The following is a 21012-nucleotide window of genomic DNA, read 5'->3' on the forward strand; positions in this document are numbered from 1 at the left end:
AGGGAAGAGGAGGAGGAGGAGGAGCAGCAGCAGCAAATCCACTCCCTTCAACCCCCATCAGCAAGGAGGCCTCGTGGCCCCCGAAGGGAGGCTGGGAAATGCAACCGGTGGGTACCCTGTTAGGGCAGGGAGCCGATCTAGGGGACACCTCCAGGTCTAGCTCTCTTAACACAAATCCATACAGGTGAGTCCTTCCCACGCCACCAGAGCTTCCTGGCCCAGGCCTTCCCAAGGCCTCAGGGACACCCAGGGTGACTCAGGCTGGCGACCTGCTCCACCTACTGCCCATGAGGCGTGTGTGGGTGAAGCTCAGGCCTCCAAGAAATTGGCTCACAGGGAGCCATAAAGAGCTCTCATTCTCCAAGTTTCTCCTTGCTGAGCAACACCTTCCTCCAGCCTCACTGAGAAAATCAGGCCCATCTCCTGCGACAGTTTTCTTGAGCCAAGTGCGGATTATCCTCCAGGCCTCGTAGCACGGGCTTGCCTACATCCCAGTTCTGTTTAGAGTCGGGCTATTCTCAGAATCCGCTGGGAACTAAATTTGGGGGGCAGTGAAGGCAGTCAGGCACCCATTCAGAGTGCTGGCTTTTCACTGCTCACGTGTTCCTCAGATGTCCACGCATTCATCCAGCAAACAGTTCTCAGTTCTTGAGCAGCTTCAGGTCTGAGCCTGATGGTTTTGGGTTGTTTTGTTTTGTTTTGTTTTGTTTTTGTGGAACCGGGAATTGAACTCAGACTCTTGCACTTGCCAGGGAAGCACTTACTCCACTGAGCCATTTCCCCGGCCCCTAGCCTCATGGTGTTGTCTGCACAGATGCCTCTACATAGTGGGTCGTAGCCTCCGCGGAGAAGGCTCAGGAAGAGAAATGGGAGAGAAAAGAAAGCTTTGCTCACTGAAAACAAAAAGGGAAGAGAATTTCAGCACTGCGTGCTCCTCTTCAGCCACCCAGGGACTGTTCCCAGCTTGGAATTATTGGGGTGACTTCTCTGGGGCCTGAGGCCTCGCTCAGGAAGGAGTGGGGATAGTCAGACCAGCCAGGAGTCCTGCCCCCGAATAATCCTTCCGAGCATCCCTGCCCACACAGGGAGACACACCTCAGCCTAGCAGTGGTGGCACCCTTCTGAGATAAACAGAAACCACGCACAAAAGCAGCCCTGCCTGGTAAGGCAGAGGCAACTGGGGGGACGCGTCCTCACAGCGCGGCCATGTGCTGAGCAAGGAAAGCCCAAGCAACGGCCGGAGGGAAGCGCATGCTGGAAAGGTTTCCATGCGCTCCTCCCGCTCCGCAGCCCGCCCGCGAGCCTGCCTTACGTTCTGCAGAGCGATTGGAAGCCCCACGCAAGGCAGGTGTGGCCTAGCCAAAGCCATGGGAACGCCATTATGCTCTTCAGAGATTTCTGTGCAATGTGTGCAGGAGTCATAAAAGTCGCTTCTTAGCAATGCAAATGTGAAACAGGTTCTCCTCAGATGATGGCAGGCTTTGAAGATTTTAGCACATTCCAGCTTTGTTCTCTGCTATCTCCAGGGGACATTAAAAATGTCATCTTGCATAAAACTATGCATAATATTTTTCTCAAGTACCACTATTGAAATATTCAATTGCTCAGTTAGGCTGGGCTTTGCCATGCAGTGGGTCAATCTTGGAGGTAACACATAATTTCCTAACAGCTTATATGGTTTCCTGATATATTCTACTTTAAAGCATATAGAATGCATCATGCATGCCAAAAACTAGAAAATTTATAATGCTAAGCTCCTTAAGTTTGGGAGCTTGTTCCTACTTTCGTTGAACAGTATTGTAAATTGGAAAATGATTATGTAAATCTTATAAATTTATCTGCCATGTTTGTTTTTTTAAAAGTTATCTCAGCATGTAGTTTTCTTTTGCTTTTCTTCTGTACTTGGTACAGGGTCTCACTATGCAGCTCAGACTCTTCGCCATTCTCCTGCTTTCAGCCTCCCCAGCGCTGGGAATACAGAGTGCACCACCATGCCTGGCCTCAGTGGCTGGCTCAGCGTGCCTGGGAGCGGGGCTGGCCCAGCATGTGGGGCTGGGGATCAAACTCTGGTCCCTGCACTTGCCTAAGCAGGCACTTAGTCTGCTGAGCTATCTCGCTGGGCCCAGCTTGTGGTTTTCATGTCATTAATTTTTATTTCTATTTTCAAATGATTACTTGATTTATATCCCATGTACTTTCCAAAAAACCTTTGAAGTGGTTTAGAATACAGATGAGAAAACCAATTAAAAAAAAAAAAAAAAAAAAAGATTCCAAACTGGGAAGCAAGCAAACAAGGAAAGTTGAGGGAAAAGTCAACAAATGAAACAACTCCTGGCTAAAGGGTTTTAAAACCTGAAGTGAGCTTCTGTGTGGCCTCCTCACTCATGGGCTTCCTCTCTGAATACCACGGTCTGTCGCCGTGGTGCCGGGCCGAGCCTGTGGGAGCCAAGGCCACTTGAACAACTTTGCCACAAATCAACGTCTCGCTGTGGGCGGACACTTCCTCATTTCTCAGCTATGAAAAAGAGAACAGTGTTGGGTCTGCCTCATGAGCTTGAAGTGAAAATCAGTCGCCCGCCTCTAGCCTTCCGGCCTCCCCGATACCAGCACGGGGATCCAAGGGGGCACAGATAGTAAGCTGTGACTCATCAGGAAAACAGCAGTGTTCACGTCTGTGTCTAGTTCCACGTTCGTGCTTACACGGATTTCTAAATATGTTTGTTTTTAAAGGGGGAGGGGAGAGAAAGGCATACTGAGTATCTAAAATTGAACCCAATAATGGCTTTACTGGCTTTACTTTAAAAAGTCTGGGGCAGCACCACAGACACCAGTTAAATGGTTCCACTGAGCAGATTTTTGCAGAGCAAAACTCAGCCCGCTTGCCCAGCTCCACCTCCCTCGCTACCAGACGAAGTTAGGAGCCTTAACCTCGGGGAAAAGGGATCTTTTCCTCCCCGGGAGCATGGCGGGTGGTGGGAACCAATCGGGCCACTTAGCAGGACACCAGGCTATAATTCTTCAATGTCACTTAAAGCAAAATGTTTCACTACTACTAGTCTGGGTCAGGCCACGGAAGGGCTCTAAACCCTCATTTATGATGTCATTTTAAGTATTCCCTCCTTCGCCAATGACAATAAAAGTTAACTATTAAACTCGTGTTTTCAGCTTCCCACCATGGGCTCCCTGCAAGACAAAACAGCAAATTAAATCACTGAAATGCTCAGAGGAATAATGAAATAGCAGCAGATTCCTCATAAATGAGCCTGACTGTAGAACATCTGGCCTGCCCAGCTGCGCCTCGCCTACCTCAGTGGAGGATGTAACAAAGATAACTGACCCCTGGCCTTTCCAAGTAACAAAAGCCCCGCTATCTGAGGAGAGCTGGGCTGGGCTGAGCGGGATGCAGTGGACTCGCAGCCTGCCTGGAGCCCTTGGGACTCGTGTACAGTGAATTTCCCCAGCTTGGATGCTTCCTTTTCTTTAAAGAAATATAATTAGGAAGAAAAAAATCAGGCGCTGCGAACTGATCGCTACTGTGCCGTTACCCCGCGGGTCAAGCCCGGGCTCAGCGCCGGGACTCCTCTGTGCTCGCTCCTATGCTCACTCCTGCGCTTGTTCAGTGCACTTGCATTGATAGTCCTCCTGGGAATTAGATTCCAGCAGACAGGACCCCCAGGCAGGGCTCAGCAAGCAGCCAGGCCCGAGTCTGAGAGAGCTCGGAAAGGGTCGATGGGTAAGGATGCCGACAGGAGGGCGGCGGGGCCACGGGTCAGCTGTGCTGGCACCTGACTCCTGTGCTGCTCCGGGCCAGTTCCACCCAGCAGGGGTGCCCCTGGGACTCTTGGCGAGTGGTGCAGGAACCGTTGTGCTCCCTGGTGTCAGCAGGTACTCCCCTCAGGAACTGCTAACTAACGGAGGAGTGACAGCAAGGAGAGACACGCAGGTGCAGACCAAGGCAGACACTGACGCTCTTCTTTCCCCGTCGTAGTCTTGACAAAGTATTATGGGAAATACTTGGCATCCTAGAAACGGAGCAGCTTTGTCCACGTGGAGCTTTCCACGGCGTTCCAGATGGAGATGTGTTTCCTCAACTCGCTGCCCCCAACAGCAGTCACGGGCCACATCTGTGTGTGATCACTTCGCGTGTAGCCAGGACAAAAGCTGAGACCTGAATTTGTAATTGTATTTGGTTGTACTTGCCTGAAGGATAAGAAGCCTCATGGGCTCTGTGGTGCTGTGGAGGGCAGAGCAGCACTGGAAGCTCCACGCACTGCTGCTTTCTCAGGGAGCTGCCAACAAAAGGTTTGGGTTAGCTGAGAACTTGAATGCTGTCGGTGAGGGCTCATGGAACCCTCGTGGGAGAAAGGTTCCACGGAGTTGGTCCACGGTCTGGAGGAAAGCAGGGAGCTGGGGAAGTGATCTCAGTTTTCACAGGTCACTGGCTGAATCTGCGACTCCTGTTTTAATGACTCCCTGCTGGCAGGGTATGTGACGGGAAGCAGTGACTGCCTTCGTGGAACTTAGATTCTTGTGGGTGAGGGTCCCAGGCAGTGGGGTAGCAGGGGCCTAGGCCCAAGCCAGGGAAACGCTTGGAGAAGAGCTTGACACCAAGAGGAGAAAGAGTCGTAGCGCCTCGCTACTGCAAGCACTCCTGGCCCCCCAGCCTGGACCCCTCAGGAGCGTGTTGGAAGCACCCCACTCCCAGCAGGCTCTGCACTGTAACAAGGTCTCCAAGGATCCAAACACCCGTGCAAGTATGAGTGTCAAGGCTATGGTGGAAAGGCTTTGGCGTGGCAGATCTGCGTTCAAATCCCAGCTCTACCACTTAGCGAGAGTCCTTTGGCCTCTTGGGACTCAGTTTTCTCACCTGAATAAGGAGGGAGCACTTCTAGCACAGAAGGTTGTTGTGGAGATTTAATGAGTCAAAGTATGAAAACAAAGTAGCGTGAGGCGGGTTTGCTGGGGTAATCATTCGTGCACTCCCTGGCAGCTCATTAGGGACCAACTGCCACCGTCACGCACCCTTGTTGTCCTGGGTTTAAAGCCTCTTCCGAGACAAAACACCTTGAGGAATAAGAACGTTGTGTTGCGGGTGGGAAGAGAACATCCCCCCAGCAGTTTGAGTGCTATGAGATGGCCCACAGCGCTTTGAGGATCTTCACGGGATTTTCAAACATCAGGCTGCCGTCACTGTCCTCAGACCTTTAAATACATAGGGATGGAACCGTGAGCATCCCCGGGGTGAGGCAGATACAGGAAAATATGGGAATTAAACGAATAGGGAAGCGTTGTTATTGCTTTCCCCACAGATTAAAAAGTCTTTTAAAATTCAGCACAGGCAGCTACACTGATTCTTACTAGTTTCCTTAAAAAGCAGCCTGGGCAGCAGCCGCGGTGGCGGTGGCAGTGGCAGCGGCGGCAGCGGCGGCAGCGGCGAGTCTCTCTGGAGGTCCCACTGCCAGCAGAGGCAGTGCGAGGGGTGTTCTTTTCTGCTCCCCAAGCCAGTAGGTGTTAATCTGCTTAAGCCTGCCTGAGTGGCCACGCTAGATTGCTGGCACATGGCCATTTAGGTGTTTTGTTCCCGAGACCACGGGAGCCCATTTTCCCAAGAGTTCCCCTAGCTTTTTGTTTGATAACGTCTAATTCTAGCAGCATTTACTCCTTCCACGATGAATTCAATGGAACAAAAATTTACTGAACACCTACTATTTGGCAGACCCTGTGTTGGGGACACAGAGCTGAATAAGGTACAGTTTCTGTGCTCCAGGGGCTCCCCCAAAAGTGACTTCTGCCGCACACTCTCAAGTGATGGCAGTTGCCATCATGCTTGCCTACTGCTTGGAAGAAAATCCTTTGGCCGCCTTGACCGGCCCCCCTTGAGTCTCCACGACCTTGCCTTTCTCTTCGGGGGTGCCAGGGTTAATTACTTGCTGTTGCGGCTGGCTGATTGTTCTCCCAGGCTTCCGCTCCCTCCAATCACACATTTGCAGTGATAAAATCTATTTAATGCATTTTATTTCCTTTTTTAAAAAACAAAAGCAATACATTTTCATTACACAATAATACAGACTAAACAAAGGGAAAATTTAAATTCATCCCCCATGCCCTCATCCTCAAGACAAGCTGTTTTACTAAGAAGAGAATTTTTTTTAATTTTAAGAGTAATTAATATAAGTTCATGTCAAGTTTAGAACAAGGTGCAGGGCAATCAGGACTAATTTAAGCAGCATGTCTTTGATCTTGCAGTCTAACAAGTGCCCTGCGTAAGGCGTTGTCCTTTGGGGAAGGCCGTGGTGTGGACATGAGGACCAGGAGGGGGTGCTTGGAGCTCCGCTGCTCAGGAAGGGCACAGAAGAGCAGGGCATGAGTCTAGAAGCCTGGCACCGCTCTCTGAGTAACTGTTGCTCTCAACTATTTCATTCCCAGTGCGTTAGTGTGTCGTTCCAGTGCCAAGCACTTGGCACAATCCTCGCATAAGGAGAGAAAGTCTTTCATGCCTCAGGGTTAGAGGGGGCAGTCCGGGGCAGTTGGCATCACTGCCTCAGGCCTGAGGTGGTATGTTCCCGTGGGCCAGTGCTGCCCTGGGCCTTCGGGACACTTAAGATCCCAAGGGGTAGATCGATGATAGAATCTGTCCTTAGAAATCCACCTTTCTTATTCAAAATGTGTAATAATGAATGAGAAATATCTCTTTTAAGAAAGTTTCATATAAGGGCCAGTGAGATACTGCAGTGGACTAAGCACCTGCTTTGGCAAGCACAGGGACCAGGGGTTCGATCCCCAGTCCTGCATGCTGGGCCAGCTCCCCGCCCCCAGGGCACTCTGAGCCTGCAAATGAGTCCGGGCGTGGTGGTGCACACCTGTAACCCCAGCACTAGGGAGGCTGAAGACAAGAGGATCACTATGAGTCAGAGCTGCATAGTGAAACCCTGTACCTAATACATAAAATGGGAAAAAAGACAAGAAAATTTCATGTAATAATTCCTGAATTCTCATGAAGAGTGCTTGGGTATCAGCAAATGCCTCCCACAGGGCTGCGCATGGTGGTGTACCCTGTAATCCCAGTATGATGGGGAAAATAACGCCCAGCCTGTGAGATGCCAGCTATCCCAACTGTGTCGCCTAAGCGGCTGTGGCTAAGAGTAAGAAAGGTTTATTGATCAAAAACTCCTGGGTCCTGGAAGGTGTCACAGGGGCACTTTCTCCAAGAATGTTCTGTAGAGTGAATTCACAAAGTGGGAACGACATGTGTCAACCAACCGAGTCCCAAGGCGAGCCACTTTGCTGTACTGATCTGGGGAAGCCTGATCCAGGGAAGCGGGGTGTGTAGCAAGGCGCAATGGCCCATGTCATTACCCTTAGCTTATCTGTAACTTCTAATGAAGAAAGAGCAAAGGCGATTTTGGAAAGGGACAGGAAAGTGTGGGAGGATAGGTCCCAATGTTCTGGTTACCCACCTAGATATCTGCTGCCCCTCTGGACTCACCAGACCAGTGGTGCTAATTGCAAACAATCTCAGGTTGCCGTTATGCCCTGAGGGAGGCCTGCAGGCCTGACTATCCTCTCTGCCTTGAACCTTGGCCTTCAGACATACCTCTGCCCATAGTTTTGATGTGTTTGCACTTTCAGCCCAACTTGACTCTGTGTCTGACTGCCTATTAATTTCTAACTTAAGTGTCTATAATACCAGCACTGTGGGAGGCGGAGGCAGGAGAATCATAAGTTTGAACCCAATATGGGCAAGTTAGTGTCTTGAGATCCTGTCTCACAATAAAAACTTGTAGAAGGCTAGTGATGTAGCTCAGTGCAAAGGCTCTGGGTTCAGTCCCAAGTACTAGGGAAAAAGAGAAAGTTTCCCACGTGCCAGGCTCTTTGACATATCTCAGCTAAGCCTCTTACAGCTCTGTAAGATAGAAAGTTACTCTTTTACGGATGATGAAACAGGCTCCCAAGGGGAGCAGGCTTGCCAAGAGCTCATAGCCAGAGCAGAGAGGGATGAGCAGAGTGCAGTGTGAGGCCGACCCGGCCCCGGGGCCCCGCGCCCTTGGGGAGCTAGGCTCTGTGCTGTGCCCCTCTGAGCCACTGCCAGTGTGGACACAAGGAATGGGCCTCAGAGGGAAGGCGAGGCCACAGTGACGGTGCAAAGGAGCAGCACATGGTGGCCCTCTGAAAGGAGCTCCCCTCGCCTGAGTTCTCAGGATTCTGGTTCCACTTCCATTAAGGGTCTCTTTCTCCGGGTCTCTGCCACAGAACTGGCCTAGCGCGCATCTCCAGTGCCACCCCAGTTGACGTGCCCTCCTCTGCTACCTGCAAGGCCCAGGTGGTGGAACCGACTGAGTTTTAAATCTGCACCCTGCTTCCTTTATCTTCCCAGTGGAGTCTTAAGATGGGAATGGTCTGCCCCAGAAAATGCAACATGGGAAGACCAAGTCCTCTCTTCCCTTCACCTTCAACATGTGGCCTTCCCTCACCAGGGCTCCAGCTCCCCTGGGCCTGAAAGGGGGTTGAACCCCTCGCCCCCACCTCCTAGAACAGGTGCATTTCCACCGTGCAACATGGTTTCAAATTCATCAGAAACTAAATTGTCTATAAGTGCATTGTTACTATCAACAACTTAAACTATCTTCTCTCTTTAAGATTCTAACCGTCCCATAAAATTGTCAGCACCTCACTGGGGCACCTTTAGTTCTATCAGGCAGCCCTTGCCCCAGCCTTAGCACCGCTGAGATTTCCAATTAAAAGAAACTCGTGGAATTAGTAGTAGGTATAGATCAGTCACAGGAGTCCCGGTCACTGTGCAGTCATCTTCAAAAAGACCTGGCAAGCCAGGCCCAAGAACCTCCTCAGGTTTGCTTAAAGCAGTTTGCTGGACCTTTAACACCGGTGAGCTGCACGTAGAAAGCTTGTTCTCATCGCCTGCCTGGGCCACCTTGTCCCCGCTCACCTCTGGCCACCCTCTCTTCCTCCCTCCTTCCCTTCCTCCCCCCGTCTTTCCTCTCCCTGTTCTTCCTCCTGCGAAGCGACTGAGGGTCTCTTGGCCACTGGGCTCTGCGCTGGCTGGGGACCTCACAGGGGACGAGAGCCAAGGCCCGTACCTCACCGAGCGCACAGGACCACGTGTCTGGGCCGGGTGCTGGGCCTCCAGCTGGAGGGCAGTGGGGAGCCCTGGAGTCCTCTAGAGAAGCCTGTTGGTGACCAAATTCCCTCTCTTGTCTCTGCAGGTGGGATGCAGTCCTACACGTGGTCTCTGACGTACACTGTGACAACGGCTGCTGGGTCCCCAGCAGAAAACTCCCAGCAGCTGCCCTGCATGCGGAGCACACACGTGCCTCCTTCCTCCGTCGCACACCGGATACCGGTTTACCCCCACAGAGAGGAACACGGGTAGGTGACCCTGCCTGGAGGCTGCTTGCTTAACGCTTGCTCTAGGATGGGCTCCACTAGGTAGCTGCTTCCTCAACAGACAGGAAAGGTGAGGCCCCACCGGGCTCTGACAGGTGACTAGCCCATGGCCTCGTGCAGTCTCTGTCACTGCCAGTGGCATGGACGGGAAATACTCGCGACCCCCATCCTCAGCCAGAAACTCGAGACTCAACGGATGAACTTGAGTTTTCCAGGGTCTCACAGCTGGTGCACAGTGGGACCGGCCGGGCCAGACCAGGCCTCCCTCAGCCCTGTGAACTCTTGGCCCCTCTGGGGCCCTCGCAGGGCACGCTGGTCAGTGGGTCTGGGTCTCGCCTGACTCCACCCAGAGGCCCCTGGGGAGCTGCACCTACTCCCCAGGCCAGGGGCTCCTTGCAGACTCCAGCAGGGCTTCTCCCCTAAATAAATGCATCATTTGTTTTGGCCACAGTTTTTCTTCACTTCTAGCAGGGATGTTGCGGGCCGCACATACAAACCTAATAACGCGGCCCGAGTCGGAGGAGCCTCAGGACGTCGTGCACCGGCTCTATCAGGAGAAACGCACCAAACGTTGTCTTAAGAGCAGGAACCTGAAGTGCATTCCTAACTCTTAAGAGATCTGGGGTGTGTGTCGCACAGGTGGGCTGGCCAAGGACTGACAAGCAGACACCCTGAGGTGGGCACAGACCACCATGTGGCTATTGTGTCCTCGGGGTCTTTTAGGGTCTGAGCGGGCTCTGAAAATCCCAGTGCAGAGAGGTTTTGAATCTGCAGGAGTGGCGGAAGGACACTGGAGTAGGGAGGAGGACAGCCTGTGTGGACACAGCACAGCTGTGCTGTCACCAGAGACAATCCCTGGATGACCCTGGACAGGAGTGCTGCAGCCGTGGAACATAGGCTTGAGGGCCACCACAGTTGCCAGCTAGGACATGGTGAGGCCTGGCTCACACTCAGAGACCTCACAGAAGCATGCATGCCCTTCCCTGCACTGGCCAGGCAGAGGCTGGAGGAAGGGGGGACCCACACCCTGAAGTGGCTTCTTTCCCTTTTCGCTGTCTGATGGTCTTCGGATCTGAGAGGAGGCTGTCAAGCCAGCGGAGAGGTTTTGTCTCCCTGCTCTGCTCAGGCCTGGCTCCATCCCCAAGCCTCTCTGAGAGAGGAGAGGAGAAGATAACTCTTCCTGGGCCAGAACAGGTCACAGAATGGAGGCCTCTGCTCGCCTGGCCTGGGTCAGCTCTGGGTCGGCGCGTGCCTGCTGTCCTTTCCGGGTAGCCGCCCTTGCAAAGGTCTCTGCCTTCCATCCCCATGTCCCCCTTGAAGTCCTGTCAGGTCCAGGGCCTCGGTGCCATCCTGGTCAGAGCAGAGGTGGCAGCAGTACAAAGTGAAAAGCAATGGGGAGGAAAGAGAGAAAAAGAACAAAAAGACAAACACACGGACGAGGCCAGTCTTGAAGGCATCAAGCGTGTGTCCTCCCCACTCTGACTCACACTCCTGTGGACGCTTGCTGCCTTCCAGGTATACAGGAAGCTATAACTACGGGAGCTATGGCAACCAGCACCCTCACCCGATGCAGAGCCAGTACCCGGCCCTCCCGCATGACGCGGCCCTCTCGGGGCCGCTCCACTACTCCCCGTACCACAGGAGCTCTGCCCAGGTGAGTGGCGGCCAGTCAGGTCAACTCAACAGCACTGATTAGCATCTCGTGTAGCCTGAGTGTGCACAGGTGCAGGCTGTGTGTCCCCACCCAGAGCGCAGGCTCCCATCAAGCCGCCTCTGAGTGGCCGCCCTTACTCTGGGCCCTGGTCTCTATTTCCATCCTCCCTCGCCTCTGTGCCATCCTGACCAGCTCACCGTCTCCTAAGTGGGTTCCCTCTCAGTCCAGCCCACTCAAGATCTTAAGTAGAAAAATCTGTCCCCGTGGCCTCTCAGGCCATGCAGTAGAATGTGGCCCTCTGCCCGAGGAGAGCGGACACCCTGCTCTCTGGGTGTGCAGTGCCTTGACAGAGCCTCCTATGCAAGGGCCTGGTTGCAGCTGAGCCCTGGTTCACTCCGGTCCTACTCCAACCCTTATCACTGCTGACCCAGATGATGACAGGGCCTACTGGCAGCCTCTGTGTCTCTAAAGCATGCCACACCTCTGTGCGGGTCCTCTAAACCCAAGGGTCCATGATGGCCTTTCTTTGGCAGATCAGTGTTTCTAGGGCCAAGTCCCGTTCTGCTGCATCTCTCTCTCTCTCCACACCAACCTCCAACCCTTTTCTTAGCCAGGCTGGCCCACATGCAGTGGCCCACAAGAGCCCACTTTCCACACATATTTGCAGACAGTGATCCCTGTGGCAGTGTCTCTTCTGCTTGTTGTTTGGGGCAAGCATCTTCGGTCCTTGTGACATTCTCTGGCAGTGTCCACTTCCTTGCTCCAGGACCTTATTAAATGCCACTCTCTGGCCTTCCTCCCTCAGCCCCTATGGTTAGCAACTTTCCTCTCTAACTTTTCAGAGACCCTGAGCTCCTTTTGGTAGAGATTAAACCCATCCCCAGGTCATAAAGACTGCCCCTGAGTTGCGTAAAGATCAGGCAACTGTCCTTGAGCCCGTGCACATTCCAGGCTCTGTGCCCGGCACTTTCTGCAAGGTATAGAGGAAGTGAGCCTCAGAGGAACTTGACTCAATGTGACTGGACCCATGACACAGGCACAGTGGCACCAACACTGCTGCCTAAGGGAGGCAGGACAAGGCCCATTGCATCAGCCAGCAGCATACAGCCCCACAGAGGGAGGGCCCTGCGGGGAGAGTGCCCACAGAGAGGGGCACTCAGGGCAAACAGGCGCCTGTTTTGGTTCCCATCTGCAATCCTGGGGGAGCCCTGGAATAGTCCCCGGACAGCCCAGGAGTTGATGCCACTAAGTCATCACCTGGGGCATTCATTAGGAGTCTGCAAGTGCGTCACACAGAGGGGCCAGCCCCTTAGGTGCTGCCTCATGTGGGAGCCGAGCAAGGAGCCTGCCGCGGAGCGACAGGACTGCCGCCACAGCCCGGGTCGTGCTCAGCACACCAGAGGCAGCACGTTCACCCTTGTTCATCCGTTTGACCATTCGTTGCTTTGTCACTCAAGTGGTTGCTGGATGCCCAGTGCGGGCAAGCCCCGCTCTGTGTTCAAAGCATCTGGGGGCAGGAGGCAGCCTGGCGCCCACTGCGGGAGACGCAAGGCCAAGCCGGGGCTCCTGCCGCCACCATCAGTCCCTCCTCACCCCCTCCCCCAGGAATTTCAGGAGCTGACTTTCTGGGGTGATGCTTTCAAAGCAACTGCCGTGAAAAGAAACAGGGTGTCCTAAAGGGCCCTGCAGATCCTGGTGGTTGAAGGACAGGCCTGCAGCGCCTGCTCTGCCAGCCACAACCATTCCCACGGGTGCCACTGTTGTCTGATGCCTGATGGGAATGGAACAGCCTAAGGCCGGCCCCAGAGCCCCCAGGAGCCCTCGTGTCCAGGGTGGGCAGCTGTGGCCCCAAGGGCCTGGGCCAGCCCATCTATCCATCTACAACGGTGGCACCCTCCAGCCCACATGCAAGCGTACACGCGCACACGCACACACACACGGTCCACGCCTCCAGCCCACATGCAAGCGTACACGCGCGCGCACACACACACACACACAGTCCACGCCTCTGACTCCTCTGTCAAGGCAGCAAGGAGTTCCCTTAGCTCATGGCCCCTCTCCTGAGCAAGGCCTGGTCCACACACAAGCAGCCTCTGTTTTATTTCTCATTAACATTTATGCGATAAGCACTGTTCTAGGCACTTGGAAAGACGCGGATCGCTCAGTTCACAGAACAGGCTTAGGAAGACAGCATTTCCCTCCAGAAGTTAAAGGCAGGGTGCCCCGCGCTGCCACACGGATGCCAGCTCTCCAGCTCAGCCAAGGAAGCGACCGTGCTCTGGGAGCCCAAGGTCAGCCTGAGGGGCCGAAGCCGTGCTGCTCCGGGATCCCTGCTTCCTTCCCTACCAGTTCTTCAGTGCACGGTTGAGCGTGCAGAGCAAGCTGCGCTCCAGGGCCAGTATTAGCTTTCTAGACCTGAGGTCAGGCCATCCCAGTGCTGAGCAAACGTCTATCACCTGCCGCTACATCAGACTGTAGCTGGTCTGAATGGGAGAGAAATTAGTTATACACTGTAGTTCTTGGATGCACTTGTCGCCAGCATCAGAGTCACTGAAACTAACTTCTGCAAGTGAATGTGACAGATTTACCTTGCAGAGCAGGCACAGGGTCCGGGGGTGGAGCTCAGGAGCACAGCAGCTGCCTAGAGTGCGAGGCCCTGGGCTTGTCACCAGCACTGCTAGAGCAAGAGCACGGCCACAGCAGCCACGAAACTGGACCCTTGTGTTTGCTCACTAAAGTGCTCTACTCATGCCAGCATGTGTATGCTCAAAGCTTCTGCCGCCATCTGTTTTCTGACATAGAGGGTTGTTACCCTGCCACATATGAGGCTAACGAATATGTCTAAGCCTCATTCAATGCACACTCATGGAATCCAGCAGCCACCAATGTGACGTGGCATCGAAGGCCCCAGGGGCCGTTTGATCTGCTGGCTCCGGATAGCTGGGAATGCGCTCGGCATGCACAGAAAGCGGTGCCTGTTTTTCCTCTAAATGGCTCAGGCCCAGGCTTGCTGGCCAGTTACCACCTCTCCCAGAACCTCTAGCTGCCTGACCCGAGTCAGCCCCGGCCAGCCAGTGCTACAAAGTACGCTTAGGGTACTCAAGCTAGGACCGGTGCTTGGACCAAAGAGGAAAAAGAAAATCGGCTGACCCTAATGTGCATAATGCTGTAAGACCGGTGGGTGTGGAGTCAGGATCCTGGGGCTCAAATCCCAGCTCTGCCTCTGATGAGTTCTGTGGCTTGATTTCCTCATCTGAAAAGTGGCATGATTACAGTATTTATCTCACTGTAGGGCCCAGAGAGCTCATGGAGGTTGAGCAGGCATGGCTCAAGGTTAACATTACTTGCCTGTGTCATCATCCTTCATGACAGTTGTAATACTGTCGCCCTTGGTGGGGTTCCTAGTTACCATCTGACCCACTGCTGCACTGGCTCTGTGCGGCAAGGACTAGGTCCCCTTTTTCTCATCTCTGTACTCCCAGGGCCCAGCACAGAGCTTGACCCGAATGAAGGAATGAATGAGTCCTGGTGCAAAGTTGCTGTATGGCCTCAAGCAGATCACTTATCTCTCCTTGATCTCACCTCTCTTGCCAGTAAAATGGGGGGGGCACCCACAGGGTCAGCCACTAAGCTCTTCCTGTCACTAAGGGACCACAAGAGCCTGTGCTGCTCAGAAAGGAAAGACATCAATAGCGCACACATTTTGCTAACGGACACATGGGAGTGACAGGTGTTGTGTGCGCACTGCCTCCTGACCCTCAGCGCTCAGCAGATGAGGCTGTCTGGCGGGGGGTAAGAGCTGCACCCTCTCCCAGCAGCGGCCCAGAGGAAGCCAGCCCGGGGCGGTACTGGCAGCACTAGGCACCCTGAGAGCCGCCTTTCATAGGAAAACAGTTTGTGCTCTGGACTTGGCCACCTTTCACCCCCACCCCCACCCCCCGCTCAAGTAGCAGCACATTTGGGGAGGGGCGGGGATAAAGGGCTCATTCTTCCCTTTCCAAGCATAGGAAAGTCTGCCCCTGGTGTGGGAGTTGTTTCCCAAAATAGACTTCCTAAGGCGGCTCCAACGAGGCCAAGAGTCACTCACAGCTGCAAGGGACTTGCACCACAACCATCTGATGGGACCTTTGACCACACGCCCTTGTGCACGTGTGCACACACGCCTGCTCACAAGCAGCTTACACACGCCCCTCTCCGGGGTGATAACTGGCATTTAGCAATGATTTGACCCTGCTAGTACCCTGCCCAGGGAACAGTGACTTCCTGTTGTGGAACGTCTGCAGAAGGCGTCTTTATTCTGTGCGGAACTCTCAAGCCCCAGAGTCTGGGCCCTGTACACACAGGGACCTCACGTGAAACAAGAGGTAGAGTGCAAGAGGCAAGGCCATGCCGCAGGCCAGCTGAGCCACCTCGAAGGCAGGACAGAAGCTGTGCTGGCGCCTGGCTGCATAATCTGCGGGCCAGGCAGCAGGCACTTGAGCCGCGCCGCTCTCAATGGAGCCTTCAACACGGGGAAAGCGAGGCACTGACTCATCTGCAATTAGCTGACTTAGCAGGACAGAATTTTCCATTCCGGATTCGTGGTAACAGAATTGTATTGTCGCATTGGAGATATTTTGAGCCCATCTCATTTCCAGGCAATTGCTCTTTTGATCTTTGACAACCTCGGGGGCACAGCTGCATGGAGGGTGCCTGATGCAGCACAAACACCACTCTCTTGCTTTCTGGGGGACAGAGCTCCACATCCATCCTGTGACATTCACCATGCCCAAGCCAGGGCCAGGGAGGGTCAGTTGTCCAGGTCAGAATTCCCAGGCCAGGCTCTGCCTCTGAGAGGGAGCCTGCTGAGGAAAGGAGGTGGGAAAGGAGAGGCTCTGCGCGTGGCTCCTCAGAACAGTGCCCTCCTCCTGGGTGGCAGGGAGCGGCAGCATACACCAGGGAGCCAATGCCCCTGGCCTGGGCTCTCGTGCTCCTGCTCTGTGACTCTGGGTAGGGGCCCTAGTTTTTCTCATCGCCCCAACATGGAGTTGGGTCACATGGTTCTTAGGTCTCTCGCTAGTGTTACTGTCCCAATGTCCATTTGCCAAATAGAGTTGCGCACCTTGAGCGCCAGGACCTGCGCTTAATGTTAGGGGTGTAGTGTGCTCATGACAGAGCCCACTGGGAGAGCAGTAAGGTGGTGGCAAGACTGGGACCCCAGTGGCAGAGAGTGGAAGGGCTCTGCTGGATCACCAGGGGTTCAGGCAGAAGGACAGGTGGAATGAGCTCAGTGCACCACAGGACCAGAAGGGAGGTCGCTGAGAGGCAGTGGGCATGGAGGTGGCCGGCACCCTGGAGCTGCGCTCAACAGCAGGAGGGCTGCTGGTGACCCTTTGTACTAAGATGGCACATGTGTTACCCACTCAGTGCCCCTGGGATGCTGTCTTCTTCCACAACGCCCAGAACCTTTGGGATGCAGACTGCTAAGGGTCCCTGTGGGTCCCCTGCTGTGCAGCACACAGGCCCACACTGGCCTTGCTGAGCTGACGTGGGGTTCTGGAGCCATGACGGGCTATGTGGAATCTCCTTGGCAACAGCCCTATGCCTTCTCCTTTGAGTTCCCAGATACCACTGACTCCCTACCCCCACTGCTCTTTTCACTGTGGTGTGGCTGTCCCCCACTATGTCCTCTACTATGTCCTGCTCAGGACAAACTCACACTTGGATCTGGATCCTCTTTCCGAGGACCATCAGCTTTCTTCAAATGCTTCAGGCTCAAGTGCCTCCCAACCCACCCCACTGCCCTTGGGTGTTCAGGCTGAGGGGCAAAGTGGTCCCTGCAATTGCCTGGAGGGATGGACGGTGGGGAGCAGCCGTTGCTGTTGCCAGCGCTTCCGCCACTGTCTGCCTCCCTCCCAGGAGGAGCTGCCCCAACCCCTCAGGGCTCCACTCTGCAACTGTTGGGCAGACAGATGGGGAGCAGGACAATCCACAGGCTCACACTGTCCTCCTCCTCCTCCTCACTGCCCCTGTGGGCCTTGCTGATTGGCTCCTGTCCTGCTGTGGTGGCCCTCACTCCAGCACAGGGCAGAGCAAGGACGTCACTGTGCTGCCCGCCATCAGTGAGGTGGAAAGGAGCCCAGGGAGCCCTTGGACAGCAGCCCCCTCCACTCCCCCAGAGCGTGGCAAGGGGCTGATTTGCATAGCTGTCTTGGTAACTGAGAGGAATGTGAAAGCAGCCCTCTTCAGAGGTCCTTGTCCGGCTCCTCAGATCTCCCCTCTTGCACAGCCAGCCGCTCACACGTGCACACGTGTTCACGCTCTGCCTGCTGCTGCCTCGCCCCTCGGCCTCTCCCTCCACAGCCACGCCAAAAGAGATAGGCTCTAGTAATAACTATTGAAGTTGTTGATTTGCTTTCTCTTCAAAAGCCTACTTTCAGGCTGCAGTTCATAATTGAATTCAACTGTAAAATGTGATTTTTAATAAGATGATTGCATTTGACTTTGGCAGTACTGTTGTTTTGGGAGGTTGGACTGGGACCTAGCACATCTCCATAACTAATGAGAAAGCAGCTGCCTAGCCATACGTGTCCGGGTTTGCTGTTACCAGTACGTGTGTGCACACACACACACACGCACACATGTGCGTGCACGTGCGTGCGCGCTCCCGTGTTCCCAGTGGGGTTTCCCTTCTTTTGGATCTGACTCCCCAGGATATGCTGGATGAGGAGCACAAGCCACGTGCTGGCTCTGGGAACCCCTGCAGAGACTGACCTCAGGACCCGAGCTGTCTCCCGGGCCTGGAGAGTTACTGAAAGTTGCTGGATAATGTCTAAAGAAAGTTGCTTAAGAAAGTTAAACTGAGAGCAAGATTGGTGTTCTATGTTCGCAACCACAAGCTAATTGTGCCTTTGTGGCATTTCTTTCCCCTCACCAAGTACCCTTTCAGTAGCCCCACTTCCCGGATGGAGCCCTGCCTGATGAGCAGCACCCCCAGACTGCACCCCACGGCAGTCACGCCTCGGTGGCCAGAGGTGCCCACAGCCAACACGTGCTACACGAGCCCATCTGTACACGCGGCAAGGTACGGAAACTCTAGTGACGTGTACGCGCCCCTGAGCACGCGCAGGAATTCTGAGTACGAGCACATGCAACACTTCCCTGGATTTGCTTACATCAACGGAGAGGCCTCCACTGGGTGGGCCAAGTGACTGCTCTCGGAGGAACCATATTTAATATTATTAATAATAATAAACCCAACACCCGCCCCCCAGAAGACTTCATGTCTATCCATCCTCACTGGTGGGCTGTTCCTAGGCACCCATCGTCCTCCTGAACAGGAAGAGATTTACTAAGGGAGGAGTAAGCATTAGTGCAGAAACAGGTCTCACGAAGGTCACCGGGACTGGGTCCCCTGACTGCTTCTCTAGAGCCCTGGCTGGACAGGCTGACCTGGCTCCCCCTCCGCTCTTCCCCACTGCTTCGTGTGGGAAACCCTCCCTGCAGGCTACTCATTTTCCTGTTGGCACTGCGAGGCCCTCTGATCGTGAAGGATGGGTCCTGGGGCCGAGTCCGGTTGTGCTCCTGGCCTGTCACTTGCCAGGAACACTTGCCGCACCACCTGGGCATACTCCCCTCCCTCATGGCGCCATCATCACGGCTTCCTGGAGTGCCAGAGCTCAGGGAGGTGTTGGGGACTCGAGGTTGGTTCCCTGTGCTGCTCGCACCCACCTGCCAAGGACCTGCCTCACCCAGGAATGGAAGCACTGTCGGGGGGAGGAAGAGGCCTGATCTGGTGCCTTAAGTGGACCGAGGCCCATGGGGGACCGGTTCTTCTACGTACAAGGAATTGTCCTGAATTTGCACAATGGTTAGTGTCAGCAAAAGGAGGAGAGGGTTTTGGAAGGTTCTGTGAGAATGTGGTTTATGGCCTGGAGTACCACACTCGGCTCTGCTGTTAACATTCTGAAGCTGTTTGGACCAAACTTTAACTTAGCAAGCACCAAGTGTGAAAATGACTTTCATAGTTTCTTCATAAGACTATAATAATTTCCGACACTTTGATAGAGACAACATTCAAAGCTGTGCCTTTGAGCCTATACTATACTGTGTATGTGTGGAAATAAAAAAAAATGTATTGTACTTTTGGGAAATTTTTTTTCATAGGCATTTTTCTGTCAGATTTGTAGTAATTTGTGAGGTTTGTTAGACATTAATATAGGCTTTCTTTCTGTATTATAAAATGCACCAAGCAATTATTGTGGGCCTATTACCCTATGGGTAAGAAATAAATGGAAATATGACACCAGATATTTTAGCAATTGTTGTGTACATAAAATCTTTGATCACACCGCTCAGTGTGATAATCATGTCTACAGCTAAAATGGAAATAGTTTTATCTGTACAGTCATGCAAGATATGAATGGTTTCACACTCAAATAAAAAGTATTGAAACAACTTGTTCTCTTCCTTTTGATTTTGCATGTGATAGGACTTCTGTATACATAATATAAATTATTTATTTATTTATTTATTTGGTACAGTGTCTTGATATGCAGCTCGGACTCGTAGTGGCCCTCCTGTCTCAGCCTCCCCAGTGCTGGGATTACAGGCGTGTGCCACCTTGCTTTGTCTCAGTGGCCTGCTCAGCCCGACAGGGGGGATGAGGCTGGTACAACTGCAGTACCAGGGATCAAACCAGCGTCTTTGTGCTTGCCAGGCAGGTGCTTAAACTACCAAGCTATCTCCCCACCCCATACATATGCTTTAAGTAGGCAGAACAAAAACACCCCTACGTGGCCGTGGGTAGCAGCGTGAGGCCTCTGCCCCCTCTTGCCATACCGTGAGCACTGAAGTGGAAAGGTCAGGTGTCCTGTCTTGAGGAATGGTAGGCGAGCAGAGGCTCTACAGCCTGACTGAGGTTCTGGGGGCTGGGCATCCACATCCTCAGTGTGCCTGGTGTCAGCAAAGGGCAGAAGCCTCAGCTCTGGCAGAGACTTACCATTAAGGGTCCCCGGGTACTTAGTCCATCTTGCTTTAATGATCACAGGGCACGAAGACATTTCACGTGCAGTGCTTTACATGCCAGCAAACTTTTGAACAGAACAATGACATGGCTGAACGCTTAATAAGTATTCGATTCTTTTCCAGCACTGTGCTTTGGTTCTGCAGCTGAGAGGAGTAGGATACAGAAATAAGATGATTGTGTTCTGCCCAAACAGTAAGAATATAGAAACAAAGGAAAATTCAGAGCCATAGGTTTCCAGAAATGACAGCAATGACTACGCTATCCCAAAGGCAGGAGAATCTGACACCTCAATTTGCATTTTGAAAGGCTTATTTTTAAAGCCAAGCTCTAACTTGCTATTATATAACATTTATACCTGAAAATGATTTTAAGGTGAAAATTATTTATTATAAATAGCATCCCCTTAAATGTATTTAGCTGTTGTTCTACAGAAAAGAAATAGATGCTGGATTTCACTCTTGATGGTAAGTGTGTTTTACCTTTTGTCCACAGTCCCACTGATATGTACGGATTACGCAAGGGAGGAGGAGAATGACATTTCAGATTTAGACAGGACATAAAATAAACCTGAGGCCGGCCAGCCCTGCTCTCTCACATCCAAAGCTAGCACTCCCCGTGCGAACTGTTGAGTCTGACTTTTGGCTTACTGAGTAGAACAAAATGAAGTTCTCGGCGGACTTTCTGGCCCGGTAGCGGGCGCGCACAAGGAGCCGCACCTGTGCACAGGCACTGCCACGAGCTCGTCGCGTGCACCCCTCCAGAGGCCAACCCGGCACTCTGGGCCGACGCGCGAGTGCAGGAGAGGAGCCGTCCGTCCGTCCGTCCGTCCGTCCGTCCGTCCGGAGGAGCCCTCGCTCGCTGGCTCGCGCCGGGACGCGGAACGCAAGGCAGCGCGAGGTGGGGCCGCGCCCCGGCGTCGCGGTCGGCCCCCAACCTTGGAGAGGGGCGT

The 21012-nt window shown here is 53.5% G+C and overlaps 1 protein-coding gene across 2 annotated transcripts in view; it reads left to right on the forward strand.

The window, feature by feature from the left end:
• Positions 1-19433, forward strand: part of Rfx4 (regulatory factor X4) — an 83531-nt gene extending 64098 nt beyond the window's left edge. For both annotated transcript variants that reach the window (XM_023717514.1, XM_023717508.1), the window contains 3 exons: positions 9222-9384; positions 10918-11056; positions 17974-19433. In XM_023717514.1, the coding sequence (XP_023573282.1) occupies positions 9222-9384; positions 10918-11056; positions 17974-18246 (575 nt within the window). In that variant the 3' untranslated portion in view covers positions 18247-19433. The remainder of the gene's footprint in view (positions 1-9221; positions 9385-10917; positions 11057-17973) is intronic.
• Positions 19434-21012: the final 1579 nt, after the last annotated feature.

This window comes from Octodon degus, unplaced genomic scaffold (genome assembly GCF_000260255.1).
Source record: "Octodon degus isolate 3935 unplaced genomic scaffold, OctDeg1.0 scaffold00004, whole genome shotgun sequence".
Taxonomy (NCBI): Eukaryota; Metazoa; Chordata; class Mammalia; order Rodentia; family Octodontidae; genus Octodon; species Octodon degus.